The 15079-nt window shown below is 44.7% G+C and overlaps 1 protein-coding gene across 9 annotated transcripts in view; it reads left to right on the forward strand.

The window, feature by feature from the left end:
* Window positions 1-15079, forward strand: part of dachd (dachshund d) — a 110933-nt gene that overhangs the window by 40301 nt on the left and 55553 nt on the right. For all 9 annotated transcript variants that reach the window (XM_031870190.1, XM_031870192.1, XM_031870193.1 and 6 more), the window contains exon 2: window positions 12910-13025. In XM_031870190.1, the coding sequence (XP_031726050.1) occupies window positions 12910-13025 (116 nt within the window). The remainder of the gene's footprint in view (window positions 1-12909; window positions 13026-15079) is intronic.

A 15079-nucleotide genomic window follows, 5' to 3' on the forward strand; every position in this document is an offset into this window, starting at 1 on the left:
GGGGGGAGCAGCGGCTGCAGAGATGTTTCAGTGTCCAGAAGTTTCCGCGCGGTGATTAATAGGAGGGGTAATGTAGTGGGGAAATGAGTAAACACTCCCTTGCTCCTGGCTTTGTGCTTCACCGGCTTGATGACAAGGGCAGAGCAAGGTGAGAATTAAACAGAGCCGCAGAAGAAGAAAGAAAGGGAAAAAAAAAAGAAAGAGGGAGCAACGGGTTGGAGGGAGGAGTGAAGCATGACAGACCTGGGCAGTGAGTGGGAGTGAGGAGAGGGGAGAGACTGGGAAGAAAGAAGGGCCGCTCCGACAAAAGTGGAAGTTTCTCCCGAAGAAGAATAATTAAAAGCGCTCAAGGGAGGGCAGTTTTAATTTCACATGTAAGGGGCTAAAGATTTCATTTAAAGGCGCGGCGAGCGGAGAGGAGGTTAATAAGATGAACAAAGCGGGGAATGTGAGAACATACAGTGCGAGGGAGCACGTTGGACTCTCACCTGACACGTTTTTAATTATCGAACTTCGGGTATTTCTCCGTCGAAGAGAGGGGGGTAAAAACGAAATGAAGAAGAAGAGAAGATTAACCGATAAACGTTCGCGGTAACCAATTACTCACTGGTGTGGAAATAGATGTAACCTCACCACGGTGACTCTTCTCCGCGCCGCCAAAATGTTGCATCGCTTCCATCGCCAAAAAAACAGCTAAAAGCGTACTCTGGCTAGTGCCGGCGGTCTCGGTAGCAGCCCACTGGGAACGCAACCAGAGCATTGCATAATAACTCCTTCTAAAAAAAAAAAAGTGAACTTGCTTCTACAGTGGAATATACGCTCTTGATCACTGAAATCTCACTCCATTAGCGCTATCTGAAGTTGATGTATCCCAATTATCATAATAAGATCGGCCTGGTCCCGTACTCCATGGGACTCCACAGTCTCTCACTGCCACAGGAATGATCAAAAGGACTTTGTGAACTAGACCCAGAGTCCCAGCTGTGGGCTGATTTGTTCAGTAGCGGTTGGAAAGAGGACTTTAATTGAATGTGATGTATTTCTCTTACTTGTGCTTTTGGGCCCGGCCTGCTAGATGAGAGAAACAACAGAGACGCCGTGCGCCAGCGCAGCTTTTTATATCTCGGCGAGGTATCGACCCAAAAAGACTTTTTCCTTGCTCAGATCGCCGTTCAAGGGTATAATACGATTCAATGTTTGCCAAGCTGAGAGCCCGGGCGATCGACTTCCTGTCCGCGATGCCAGCACCGTGCTCCACAGGTCTCGGTGTTTCCCTCCCCTTCCTAATTTATACTGTCAGTGCATAAGTGGGAATGTTCTGCAATCCCTGAAATCCTGCTCCGCCGCACACACACACAAACACACGGTGTGACACTTGTATTATATGTTTATCAGTCTCTAATGAAACTCTGACAAGTTCTCCTCACAAGGGATACTGTGTTCCATTAATTGCCCTTAAGGAACCTTGGGCACTCACAGAAAAGGCTGGTCCTATTGCAGCTGACAGCGGAGGGGCCCTCAGCCCCGGCCCCCTGGAGAGGGAGCATATTAAGCGTTAGCAACGTCTCTCTGTCATTCTCTCTCTCTCTCTCCCTCCCCCCCATATGCATCCGTCTCCCTTGGAAGTTAGAGGTGTCTCTTCCCATTTCTCCCGCCACGCGTTACTTGACCACGGCATTTAGCGCCGAGCTTGACAAAGAGAGCCGGCGTCAGTTAATTTGTCGGAGAGCGTTTGTGATTGATTTATTCATCTAGGGCTCAACAAATGTTTGTACTGTGATGAATCCCCTGAACCATAATTTACTGCAAATTAAGCGGCAGGCCTCTAATGACGCACGGACACGTTATGTGCGGACTGATTAAAAAATGTACTGTTTATTTGGACTTTTTTGTGACGTATTTGAACGTTTTCAAGATTTTTATCAAGCACAAAAGTTGTAATCACACCAAAAAAAAATATTTAGAATATATTGTGAGACAAGGAGGTGTAGTATGGCTCTAATGCCGACCCAATTAGTCTCACTTTTGTGTCCAATACAATTTTAAATACATGTCGATATACCTAATAGGAAATTGCCATTTGTGCAACAAATATTCAGTGTTTCCACCTTTATTTCAGCTTCTTTACTCAAAGAACTCTTTACTCTGTACTTGTCATATTTGTTTCTCTTTTTCAAACGTGAAAAGCCCTTTTTCGCCCCAGCTTTGCTTTTCAAAAGCTTGAAAGCGTCTCCCTCATGAGACCCGTGATGTCTCTATTAGAATGTGACAAAACATTTGTTCTCACTAGAAATTACGGCCTGTAACATCCCCTAATGCGATTCACAGTTTATCTGCAACTCTGTCCGCCGCGTCGAAATGAGAGGGGGGGTTACAGGGCGCGTCACCCGCACACATACATCTTTTTTTTAGCACGTGCATCTGGCGCGGCATACCGCGTCTCGATTAGTTCCAGAGCATTTGTGAGTGCGTAAACCGCCGCTGACACGGATGAAATATAGTCCAGGTTCACTGGGAGTGCAGCAAAGAAGAAATGTACCCCATCTGTAATACACTGTGTAGACTAATATCAGCTCCTTTTCTCTGATATTGCAGCAAGATATCGATCTGGTAAAATTGTCCCATATTGGAGCTGTCTGTTGTGATATTCATCATGCTGTCACCTCTCCCCAACACCTCCGCATTATTAGAAACCCGGGTTTGAAGAGGTTGAAGGGTTTTAGTCTCCGAGATGTAGCAAACAATTCATCATGAGAGAGAGGGAGAGAGAAAAGAATCCAGGTGAGGTGATGCTTGGGTAAGATTTATGTCTAGTCAGGCTGTACATTAAGAATTATATCATCAAGCGAGGGGACACCAGCAGCTTCACCGCTATCTGCTGAGCAGGCCTATTTGCTCTCCTGCCAGGCTTAAATGGAGGTTTTTTCTCTCTTATGAAGCTTTTAAAGAGAAATCTGAAGTCTGGAGGAGTGCGGCATCTCACCCAAACAGAGCTGTTTGCTCGTCGAAAGCAATTGTTAGGTACGCGGGGAGGATAGTTTTTTTTTTTTTAGCGAGCCCGACATTATATTTTGTGCTCGATGCCAGTCACTCGTCAGGAACAAAAAGCCCCCGTAACTCGCTACGTGCCACCTTCGATTTGGCCCACTTCAGGGTGGGACTTTTTTTTGGAGTTGTCTGTTTATTTCCTCTCGTCGCTCGTAGCCGTGGGATTCTTCCGGGGAGGATCACAGAGACGCACGCAGACGGAATCCAATTCTTCCGCGTCTCGCAGAGGAGTCAGACTTTGATACGTCTTTAACTCGGTACAAATGCTCGTCTGGGAATGTGCAGGCTGGGGGCTCCCTCTGAACTCCTCTCTCTCTCTCTCTCTCTCTCTCTCTCTCTCTCTCTCTCTCTCTCCCCCCCCCCCCACCCCCTCTCCATTCGTCCGGGAAGTGTGCGTGAGCTCGCACGCTAGGCTCTGCTCTGTTAGCAGCGGTGTTATTGTTGTAAACAGCGTTTAAAGCACAGCTGGCCAAATTGATCGGGGCCCGGCATCGGAGTGAACTTGAGCAGCGGCGAGTGGGGCCGCATAAACAGGGGCTGTTTGTATCTAAATATGCAAACACTCTCACAGCGGTCCACACTCTGGGGAACAGACACAGTTACTTCTAATGGGGGGGCAGTGAGAACCAGGCTGGGGCCCTAACCTTTTCCATGTATACAGAGAGAGAGAGACGTTTCTCCTGATTGTGTAAACACTTCTTTTCCTCCCCAGATCATTTTTTTTGGACTCCTTCAAGTATTTACTTTTCATTAATTATTGAAAAAAAAAAAAGAAATCAGGGGGAGGGAAGAAAAAAAAGCGAATAAACAGTAGATAATTTTTGTTTAATGTTTCACACAGGATTCCAATCCTCAGTGCAATTAATGCTAATCACCGCAGCCTTCCTGTTTAGCTTGAACCCAGAGAGTGTTTGCGAGTCGTCGCTGTCTCTCTATCCACATCTTTCACCCCCTCTCCCTTTCTCCCTGCGTTCTCTCCCTCCGCCATCTCTGCTGTTAGTCACCGCGTCTCCTCGTGTTATGATTACATCACCCTTTCTGTCTGTTGTGTCCATTTAGACCTGAAATTAATCACATCCGACAATCCGGCGGTGCTATTCCCAAAGTTCAAAAGCTTTAGTGGCAAGAGAGAGAGAGAGGAGGGAGGAAGGGAGGCAGGAAGGGAGGGAGCAAGATGGAGCGCATCGAGCATGCTGGTGGTACTCACCAGTTGTTGAGTACAGTGTATTAATTGCTTATCGGTTTTTGATTCCGGAGTCATTGAGAGTCAATCGAACGCATAATTTTCACTGCCATTGTTCTTTGGGGTTTGTTAATTGTCACCCCACTGGTGGAATTAAAAGCAAATTAAAAGCCTTAACTGTTGACTCTATCTGAAGTCACTCTCCACAACAATTTCACAAAACAATGGGGAGGATTAATGGGAAAAAATGCAGCTTGATTTCTGTTCTCCAAAGCTTTTGCTATGGGGAACCAATTAACTACCCTTCAGGATGACTTTCACTTCTAACTGCCGGTCTGTTCCACTGCCAGAAACTGGGATTAATTCTCAATTAATCCCTCCACCAGAACAACTCTGCCTTTGTCTGCTGGGGAGGACATGAGCATACATCGCCGAGGTTACCCCAAGCCTGTTCGGCGGAGCAACTCCACACCCCTCCTACGACTGATACGCCCCGTAGACTAGCTCTTCTCAAGCTGAAAATAAGAGCCATTAAAAAAAAATGGAATGGTTGACAATGATTTTTGTTTTTTTCGGATTTTGAGCTTTATTAGCCATGCATATTAATGAGTCAATTAATTCCATTCGTCCTCGCGAGTGGTCTGTTTGCTTTTGGCCTGACCTTTTTATCTTAGATGCGTTCACGCTCGGCTCGGTTTAAGCACTTACTCCATACTGTGTTTCCCAGAGCCTCGCTTCCAAAACCAAAAAGAAAAAGGGGGAGTTTTTTTTTTATGTGTTTAGCGCTAAGATTCTCTCCCCCTTCTCTTTTGTTTTTACTCTTGTCCTCATCCGTCCACGTCCACCACCCCCCCACCCCCCCACCTCTTCTCTCTCGCTCCCTCTGTCAGAACGCCTGCTGGACGTGTTCCTCTCTAAATGTGACAGGAAAAATGCTATTATAGCATGCAGAATATTTGCCTGATGGGTTTGCAATAAAAATGACTACATTTCCTCTCCATTAGGATTTCTAAAGCCCCTCTCTCTAATTTATGATAACTCCGGCAAAAAAAAAAAAGACATGTTATATACATAAAGACTAAAGTAGCCCCCCCCCCCCCAGTCCACATTTAGCCCATCCTGCTTTCAAAGTTAGTTGAGAGGACAGGAGAAATAATTGAAAAGTGCAGCTGGACTGTGTACAATCTTGTAAGGGATGCCTAGAAAATGAGATTAATCAGCGTGCAGACATTGTGGGGAAAAAGTTTGCAGTGAATGCCTGACAGTCGTGCTCTTTCTCTCATTTCAAATGTTGGCAGGCTAGCAGGCAGCTCCAAGGGAAATGCGCTCCTTTCATACTTGAGTAATTGATGAATTGTATGCAATATGCAAATGAGAATCCATAAATCTTATGAATGACAGCTTAATTTATGTGAGCCTTAATGAATGCAGGATTAGATTTTAATTAAATATCCTCAAAGGCACCCTGACTGGGTAAGTTTTTAAAGCCTTGTTTTGAAGACTTGTTTCATATGCAATCGCAGTTCATGAAAAAAAAGGAGAGAGATCAGTGAGAGCGGTTAGATGAAAATTTCCTCGCAGTTTTGAAGATAAGACCTGTTCTGTTTTTTTCCCCCCGCTAACCAAAGGCACTCGCAATTAATAAATATTGCAGCAAAATCATATCTAGCGATCTCATTTAGGCTTTCCTGGAACTGCTCATTCTCATACATTTGATTAACAGCATTTACTTTAAGCGCTATCTGATTCCCAACATTTGGTACAGTATCTTTTTAATTAAGAGAATCATCCATTAGGCATGGAGAAAGTCAACCAATTAGGCTTTCCTCATCAGCTCCCGTGATGTCGGGGAGTCTGCTTACTCATTATCAGAGTCCATGTGATACTAAACAATCTCGGACTCGCGATTATGAAATCAGCCTTTAACAGTAACGACGCGTGGGAATAATCAGCAATTTATCGTGTTTTTCAGATCTTTTTTTTTCTCCAGATTCCATTTCACAGCTGAGAGGCTTCAAACAGCCCTAATAGAATGTGATTACAGGAGTAAGCTCTTTGCAGCTACTGTAACAGCCATTTTTCATCCCGATGCCCGGGCTGTGGTTTTTCATGATACAGGGAGGGAGGGAGCGCGACCCCCCCCCCCCCCAGTTCCTCGCCAGCATCAGACCCTGCGAGGGTCTCACCCCAGCGTGGTTCTAATCAGGCCTGAGCCCAGACAGAGGCACCAGGAAGGCACCGACTCTCCCAACTACCACTGATGTCAACCCGGCACATTAGTCCGCACAGGGATCAGAGCACAGACAGCACTTTAAAAGGGGTTTTAGTGGGATTGATGCTAACTCTCTCCTCGCCTTTGATTTCACACCATTTGATCTGTGATATATTGTCCCGTAACAAAGGTTCAAAGTTTGCGGGCGGATGCAGCTGTTCCTACCCCTAATAAATAAAAAAGTGTTGTCGTTGTGTGTTCTTTCTTTCTTTCTTCCTCCCCTCGCACTCACAAACTCGCTGTAATCCAGCTATCTCGATCAGATAAGCGCGATGGGGCTACCTGTGCGAGGCGGTGTTTGACAGGTGCAAGGGGGAAGCTGATTGAGATAATCCAAGAATAGGCTCAATGCAAATACAGATACAAGATGTAGGTGAGGATAGATGGATGCATGAGCAAGATGGATGAGTGAATGCATTCCCATGTATCACACTGTGACTCCGAGATTACGATCATCACAACCAATAGACTGCCAAGGTCAGCAGGAAGTATAAATCATCTTTTTTCTGTTTCTCCTCCCTTTCTGTTGAAGGTAGCATGTATTCCTGTCATTTTCACGGCGTTTTTTGTTTGATTATTTTTTAAAGACGGCTGCAACTAACAAATATTCTCACAATTATTTTTTAAATGATGCATCAATTGTTAACTCTAGGAAACGTCAGAAAAAGGGAGTAAATGCCTGCTATCTTTATTTATTTTAGCTTCCTTGAGCCCCTGGTGATATTGTCAAATCGCTTGTTTTGTCCGTCCAGACTCAAACTCAGAGACATTCATTCAACACGCTTCTGAACAGGAAGTCTGCACACGTGGGTCCAACCAGAGACATTTATCTAGCAACTATTGGACGATTGGTTGATCATTCAATCAATCATCAAACAGTTGCTGATTAGTTTTTGAACAAGGTTAAATATTATATAAAGTAAAAAAAAAACAGAAATGTGTGTGTAGATGATTGATAAAAATACTTCTGGGTTCGTCCTCTGTTAGTTTGCATGGGCGTGCATGTTATCTGTGCTGCTGTGTTTGCTAACACGATGGTGTTCTCCGCAGCTAAAAGGCTGCTCATCAAGGTGGGAACCGGAGAACTGAGAACACATAATTAGTTAGACATATGTGTTAACACCACAAATCCACAGTGGGGAAATCAGTATGTGATCCTTTTTTACTTCTGCGCACTACTTGCATGTCAATCTTCCTTTTAATTGCCACCAGGCAGCTTTTTCCTTCTAAAGCAGAGGAAACAAAACAGCTCTTCTCCAAAACAACTCATTTGTGGAGTTAAAGTTAAAACATTTCATCCCTGCTATCTGATCTGTGGGGATTTGAAATTGGTGGTAATGCTCCACAGCCATGTTATCCCCGTCTTTCTACAAACAGAGTTAACCTCTCCGGAGAGTTCACGCGCATATTGTTAAAGTGTTTGATTGGACCGAATTAAAGCATAAACTCGGCACAGTCGGGGCCCCCTTTGCTGGTCCGAGCCCTCCCGATTTTTGCCTGACCTGGCACTTAAAAACAAGCCAGGTAAGGAGCTGCTTTGTTTTATCAATAAGACCTTGTTTTCATGGCTGGTCACCACCCCGGAGAACCAATCAATGGGGCGCGCTCTGCTATCGCTGTGAGAGAAATGAAAAATAAACCCCAGATAATCCTTCAGTTAAAGGTTACTCGGGGCGATAAAAGCTATTTTGTTAATTTATTTACTCTCTGCACCGGAGAGATAAAGAAAAGGAACAATTAGGGAATTCTAGGTGAGAGATTTTTAAAAGGGCAATGACATTGGGTTAATATTTTATAAGGCCTGATTGGCAGAGACCTGGAGAGGCCTTTTGTTTACACAAGCCCCAGACGGAATGATTCACTCGCTTGTTTTGACCGGGGCGGAAATGGAATAAATATCTTCATCCCTACCTTTTAGAGACGTCAAACAAAAGACCGAGATAAAAGGTTAATGGCTCAATCATACGCAGCAGGAAATAATATTGTGCTGCTTTCTCTGCAAACCCGAGTCACTATTGACATAATCAGGTTGAATTCCTGAAGATATCCGAAGATGGGAGGAGCGGGAGATTTCCGTGTGTAACTGAATCCGCTCACTCGGGCTAAACATTACATTTGTGGCTTCAATTGATTTATAGCGGATCATAATCGCTGCATTAACGGCGCGCTGGGTAATAAGATCTCCGTCACTGCTGCCGTCGACAGAAAAGAGTCCTGATAGTGAGATGTCAGAATTCTTTTTTTTTTTTTTTTTTTGCCATGAGATCTAAAAAATAAGAAAAGCGCCCCCTGATATCTCACGCGATATTATACCTCTTATTACGCCCATCACCTCGTGTCGGCTTCCTGTAAACGGGGCGAGAACGTGAATTTAATTATTGTGCTTTTATTGCATCGCAGCGCTGAAATTGGAACTCGTGCGGAGTGTATTGTCGGGCCCCGTGTAATCTGATTGCCCGCGCGGCGCAGTGTGTTGGATGGTATCAGGTTCCAGCCCGTCTCTGCTGGGTCAACACACGGCCGGGGCCATTAAAGGAAGTCTGGTTCAGGGAAAGTTCACCGCTGTTTTCCTTTCACCATGGTAGCGAAACACACACACAAAAAATAGAGGGAATACATGCGTAACATATTTGTGGCCCAGGCCCAGAGCTGGTGGGGGCCTATTTTGTTTCCTTAATTGAAGCCAGAGATATGAGCGCTCTGAATATCTTCAGTGTAAATATAAATAAAGCAGGGAATAGAATTCTTTCAGGATTGACCTCCAATACAGAAATAATATTGTCCATTTTCAAAGCCCAGATGTTCCTATTTTCTGAAACGTTTGGAAGTGCAGAAGGCATAATGAAAGGAAGGCGAGGAAGATTAGAGAAGACATGAGGCATGAGAAGAACCAAAAATTCCAATCATAAATCCAGTTGTGCTATCTTTTTTTTGTTGCCACGATGGCCTAGTTTGGAGCCGTTTCTGTGCCAGTCTATTTAGGGAATCAGCATCTGCTGCTTGATAAATAGCCTGGCTCTTGTTTCAGGCCAGGTTGAGTTCCTCTCTGGACTCGGCTTATTAGCCTGGATGGATCCGACCGCTGCGGATCCGCAGACGGACGTTAGCGCGCACGCTTCGAAGAACTAAATAAGACGTTGTTAAAGCGCATCACGCCAAACCACGTGAAACGGAAGGCTGTGATAAGATGGAATAAAAAGAGGAGATAGCCGCTCTGTTACACAGCAGACACCTGCTGCTGCTGCTGGCTCGTAGGGAAACGAGGCGCTAACCTTCATTTGTGAGAGGCCTCCCTGTTGCTCGGAGGTTCCCTCGGTTCAAAGCTCCCTGTACGGTCGGTGTGTCGAGTTCACGGCCGGCCTGCGTCGTCTGTGTGCAGAGAGCAGCTGAAACGCTCCCCCTTTAAACACCGCGGACACAGTCTCTTTGCAGCCTATCTAAGCATTACCTTTACTTTAACTGGCTCTTTGTACCCAAGTTCACATCTCTTTGACATGATCTGAGGTTGATGTGACATTTCTTTTTTTTGCCATCCGTTTGAGGGCCTTTTTGCTTTTAGTATTGTTGGTAAAAAGCCTTTTTACCCATCACATACCCTCTATTGAGGTCTTTCATAAATAATTCAGCCGGAGTACAAGTGAAAGTGATGACAGCAAAACTGTGTGCGATCTCTCCCTCTCATAAGATCAAAGAGGTGCTTCTATAGAAATAGGAATTACATTTCCAGACGTTCCCAGGTTGAGCAGGTGCTCATTTCTCCCTCTTTCCTTTTCTCTCTCTCTCTCTCTCTCTCTCTCTCTCTCTCTCTCTCTCTCTCTCTCGCCTCTTCTTTCTATCACTTTTTGTATCTTCCCCTCCGAAGGGACACAGTCGGGTGAAGGTCTGCTTTTAGTACCTAAAACCTCCGCAGCCGGCATTTGAGAGAGTCAGCACATTCAGACAGACAGCGCGAGTGCACTCTATTAGCAGGACTGAGGTAAATAAACCTCACAAGACACGGCTGAATAAATTCAACTGCTAAGGCGGTGTGCTATCTGAGCTGTAACACGCCGCATCACTTTGCAGATACTGCCTTTGGGAGATGTAGTGAAATGTACTGTAACACAAACAGCCTCATATATATACTGTACGGGGCTGATAAAGTCCTGAATGAGCCATCATTGTTTCAAAGAAAACAACAGCTCATGAGCTGAGCTGCATTGATTATTTTATTATATTCTTTTTTTAAATGAGTCATCATCTAAAAAGAAAAAGTAAAAAAACAAAACCCTACAAACAATGAATTAACAAATAGTGAAATACTGTTTTACTAATGAGTGATCAGTAAAAATAATAATAGTATCCATAAAGATATGTTTGTGGGGACAACAGCTTGCACATTGGCACAGGGATGCACCAATCCGACTTCTTCAGTCCCGATACCGATGCCTGGGTTAGAGTATCGGATCGGTACCCGGTTTTTGCATTGTGTGATTAATAAGCTGTTTGCCTCACTGTGTAGTAGTGACAGGGATCATTCTTTTATGTGGAATACAACATCAGGCTCAACTTAAACATTGTTATACTAACTTTGTTCAACAAAATTGAACATAAAAAATATGTCGGTATAAATATACTGAATTGTTATTTATTAGAATTGACAGATCGACCTACTGGTACCAGGTCCAGCAGCATCGGTATCGGTGCCTCTCGGGCGGCAACCTCTGTTTCTGCTGCGTGAAGCTGACACGCAAGTGTCTTAAAACTTGCATTCTCTTTACTGGCCATCAGGGGGCGACTCCTCCGGTTATATAGAAGTCTATGAGAAAATGACTCTACTTCTCTCTTGATTTATTACCTCAGTAAACATTGTAAACATGAGTTTATGGTCTCAATCTCTAGTTTCAAGTCTTCAATACAGCATGATGTTCATTTAGTAAATTATGGTCCATTTAGAGTCAAACAGACCATAAAGCAGGGTATGCTTTAGGGCGGGCTTACTGTTATTGACGGGTTGCTACCGCTACCAGAGACGTATACAACATCTCTACGTCACTCCTCCGCATTCCAAATATGGTTAAATAAAAAAACATGGCAGCGGCCGTAATACAAGATGGCGACGGTAATATCGCAGAAGTTCAGGCTTCAAAACATCAGCCCACAAACCAACCGATGAAGTCACGACGACTACGTCCGCTTCTTATGTACAGTCTATGATGCATCTCTACGTTGTCACACCCCTTCAAACCTTATTAACAGAATAAAAATGAACTTGAATGTTTTTTTTTAAAGCTCATCCAACACGTCCCGGGTTTGATTTCCGGCCCTGTCCTTTCTCCTGTTTATCCGCGTACTTTCCCTCCCATAGTTACGCTGCACTACGGAAGCCCTTTGGTGCTTTAAAGATGGATTAAACTCAGCTCATATTAGGGAGAACTTAGTATCCCGGTAAAGCTTGAAAATGGACGATTGTATGTGAAATAATGTATGAAGCCAAGATGTCACCTGTGTCAAGTCGCCATAATTCATCTTCAGCCGAGACACCCAGCTCCTTGTTCATAAAGAACATACCTCTACGGCATCTTGGCCCCCTCATTATACTGCTTATTGCAGTTTTTTTTTTTTTCATACCCTGTAGGCTTTTCTTTGTAACTATAAGCCAGCAAAGTAGGTATTGATTGCAACTCGAAGCTGTATTAATAAGTGAGCGAGTAAGATGTGTGGAGAGTCAGGGTTGTATCTGCTTTGAAGGCCCTTTTCTCCCTGCACAGTAAGGTGGCACGGTCATTTATCACGGCTGGATCTGTGCCCCTCGTTTGGTGTAATAAAACTCCCCCATCAGAAACCGTCCAACAGGTCTGAATCACTCTGTCACACCACCTTCCAGCTAAGGCGCGCATTAAATCAAGCAAGCAGAACATTTCCTAAGGCAGCCATTGCCTTTTAATTTCCTGAAGAACCTTAAAATATCATTCATTACCAGAACTACACATATTTGGTTTTTAAAAGTCTCATAAATCAATAGTGGCCTGACTGCAATAATTATAACAAGTTAACATGTAATTTCCAGGCCGAGGGCCGCGCGGCCGGATTTTAGCATATGCAAACGAGGCAATTCAAACAGTGTGGGGATATTAATACGGGGGAACAGGTAACGAGGTACGGGTTATGAATTATGCATCAAAAAGTGGTTGATCTTCAATAAAGGAAATGAATTCACCGTGTAATCTAATTAGTTATGGAGGTCTATTATGTTGAGCTGCAGAAAGCAACTGTCCTTGAAAAGAATTGTATTTACAGTACATGTTAGCTCTTTGGAATGGAATTGCATTCTGGAGTGCTCCAAATGTTAACACCCCCCCCCCCCCCCCCCCCCGCCAGTCTCCTCCTCCTCCGTCTCTCACCCCTTCTCTGCCGTGTGTTTCAGCTCCAGACCGGGCCGACCTCCGAAGAGGTCCCAGAGTGTGACATCGCTGGAGAACCCCCACATCATGCCCCACTCGGTCCCCGGACTCATGTCTCCCGGCATGATCCCACCCACAGGTACGGCACGGTCCTGTCTGTCACAGCCGCTGAGGCTCTTAACTCCAACTGTCTGGGTCTGTCCTGTCTCCCCCTTCCTCTCTGTCACACACACACACAGACACACGCACTCACACACACATGCAGCCTCCCCACCAGTGGCCTCCCTGCAGCTCGTCCTTTCAAATGGCAACCAGTCCAAAGTGACACATGCACTCGAACCACCAGACACCAGCCTCTCGCTCGTTTACCGAAAACAGATCCTCGTGCTCAACCCGCCGGAAACCTAGGGGGAGGGAGACGGGGGGGGGGGGGAGAATAAATTGGAGTGGAGATCTTTTCTCTCAGATTATTCCAGTAGATGTTGCGTTTTTCGCCCGGAGTGCATTCTAATTAGTGCGATTAAATCCACTCCACTGGTATATGTACATAGGCAGTGATGATGCTAAAGCGAGTTTATCGCCACAAGAATCAACAACAAGCGCGCCCGTGCCCTAACGTACCCCTTTGGGCCGAGTCTTGTTGCAACCAGTGCTTTTGTTCTATTTGTGGCCGGGCTTCACTGCGACTGCTTTGATGTCGGCGGCTGTAAGTGCTCCGATTTGCATATTCCGCCTCTCCCTCTCGACGTCTTTTAACGATATTGCGCTGTCGAACGGAGCTCTTTGAATGATCATGCGGTGTACAGTACGCATTTAACCAGCTATTAACTGCAAAGAGATTAAACACCGCAGCTGGTTTTTCCTCGGCGATCTTGGCCGTATAACAGTTTTAACAGACTTTTTCTTGTTATCCAGTCTGGAAGTGTGTGTTTTTATTCTCTTTCCCCAGCAACATGCAGCGCCTGCGACGGGTTTTGAAATTCAGTATTAAGCACAGATTGGGCCATCCTTGTGATTCAGTACAATGGAGGCTCACAGGCCAGCGCTTTGAACTGGGGGAACAGGGTGAGGTGGTCACTGGCAGTATGGAAGACGAACTTAAAGGGGCCGCAGTGAACACAGAGAAGGACAATGATGAGAGGGACCCATGTTATTTAGTGGAACATAAAGCAACAGAAAAGCCTTTTGATATCATCCCCCTTTCAGCCCAGAGGGACTCTATGATCTTGACATTTAGTCGGCCTATTCGGGGGGTGTGGGGGGGGGGGGCAGAGATAAAATAATTGAGTTTTTTCGGCATTCTCATAACGGCCTTGAGCTTCTCAACTGTGGCGAGACGGAACTTCTCCATCAGTTTCTGTATTATAATTAAAAACCATTTATTGTTTTTGATTACGGCATTAAGCATCCAACGTCAAGGAAGTTAGAGATCTCGACGGAGTCATAATGGAGTATAATTGACCACACATAAGTTGGCATCTAAGTAGGCGACTAATTGATCTCCCTGTCATGCCCAAATGTACTGATTGATGATAAAAAAAAGAAGAAAAAGCGACGTTGAGAAACTGTCTTAACTAGTTACACTATCATGTCATGTCATATTAGTTCATGTTTCAGATGAGTCGGCTTCAGCAGCACTCTAACACTGCAGAGAAGGAGCGGGACACTCCCTGAAATCTTTAGTTCTCCGTCCTTTCTCTCTTGGTGTTAACATTTGCAAACGTACGACGCTGGCGCTCTGGCTCTCAGGAGTGTCTGATCGCAGCCTCGTGATAGGCGCGGGACATTTTCACACATCTCGTGGCCTCAAAAGGCGACAGAGCCAATGTTTGCGTTCTTCGCTCAATTCACCCCATGTTTGCTGTGATTTTTTTATTTCTTTTGTTACGTATTAGACATTGACAGAAATCATCTAAGATTCAAATCAATATTCAAGCATATTCCACACAGTGGAAAGATGTCTTCTCCTCACTGTAAGAGGACCAGAGAGGCCTGTGTGAAACACACTGTTAACATATGTATCTTTGCCCTTGACACCGGTTCCATTTAGAAAAAGGACATCTTAATATGCTTAGCTTTCCATTTAAGGGAAATACCTTCATACATACATACATACATATATATAAATAATATTATATACATACATATATATATAAATAATATTATATACATACATATATATACATACATATA

Source organism: Anarrhichthys ocellatus, unplaced genomic scaffold, assembly GCF_004355925.1.
Source record: "Anarrhichthys ocellatus isolate YVR2014 unplaced genomic scaffold, GSC_Weel_1.0 scaffold51, whole genome shotgun sequence".
NCBI classification, from domain to species: domain Eukaryota; kingdom Metazoa; phylum Chordata; class Actinopteri; order Perciformes; family Anarhichadidae; genus Anarrhichthys; species Anarrhichthys ocellatus.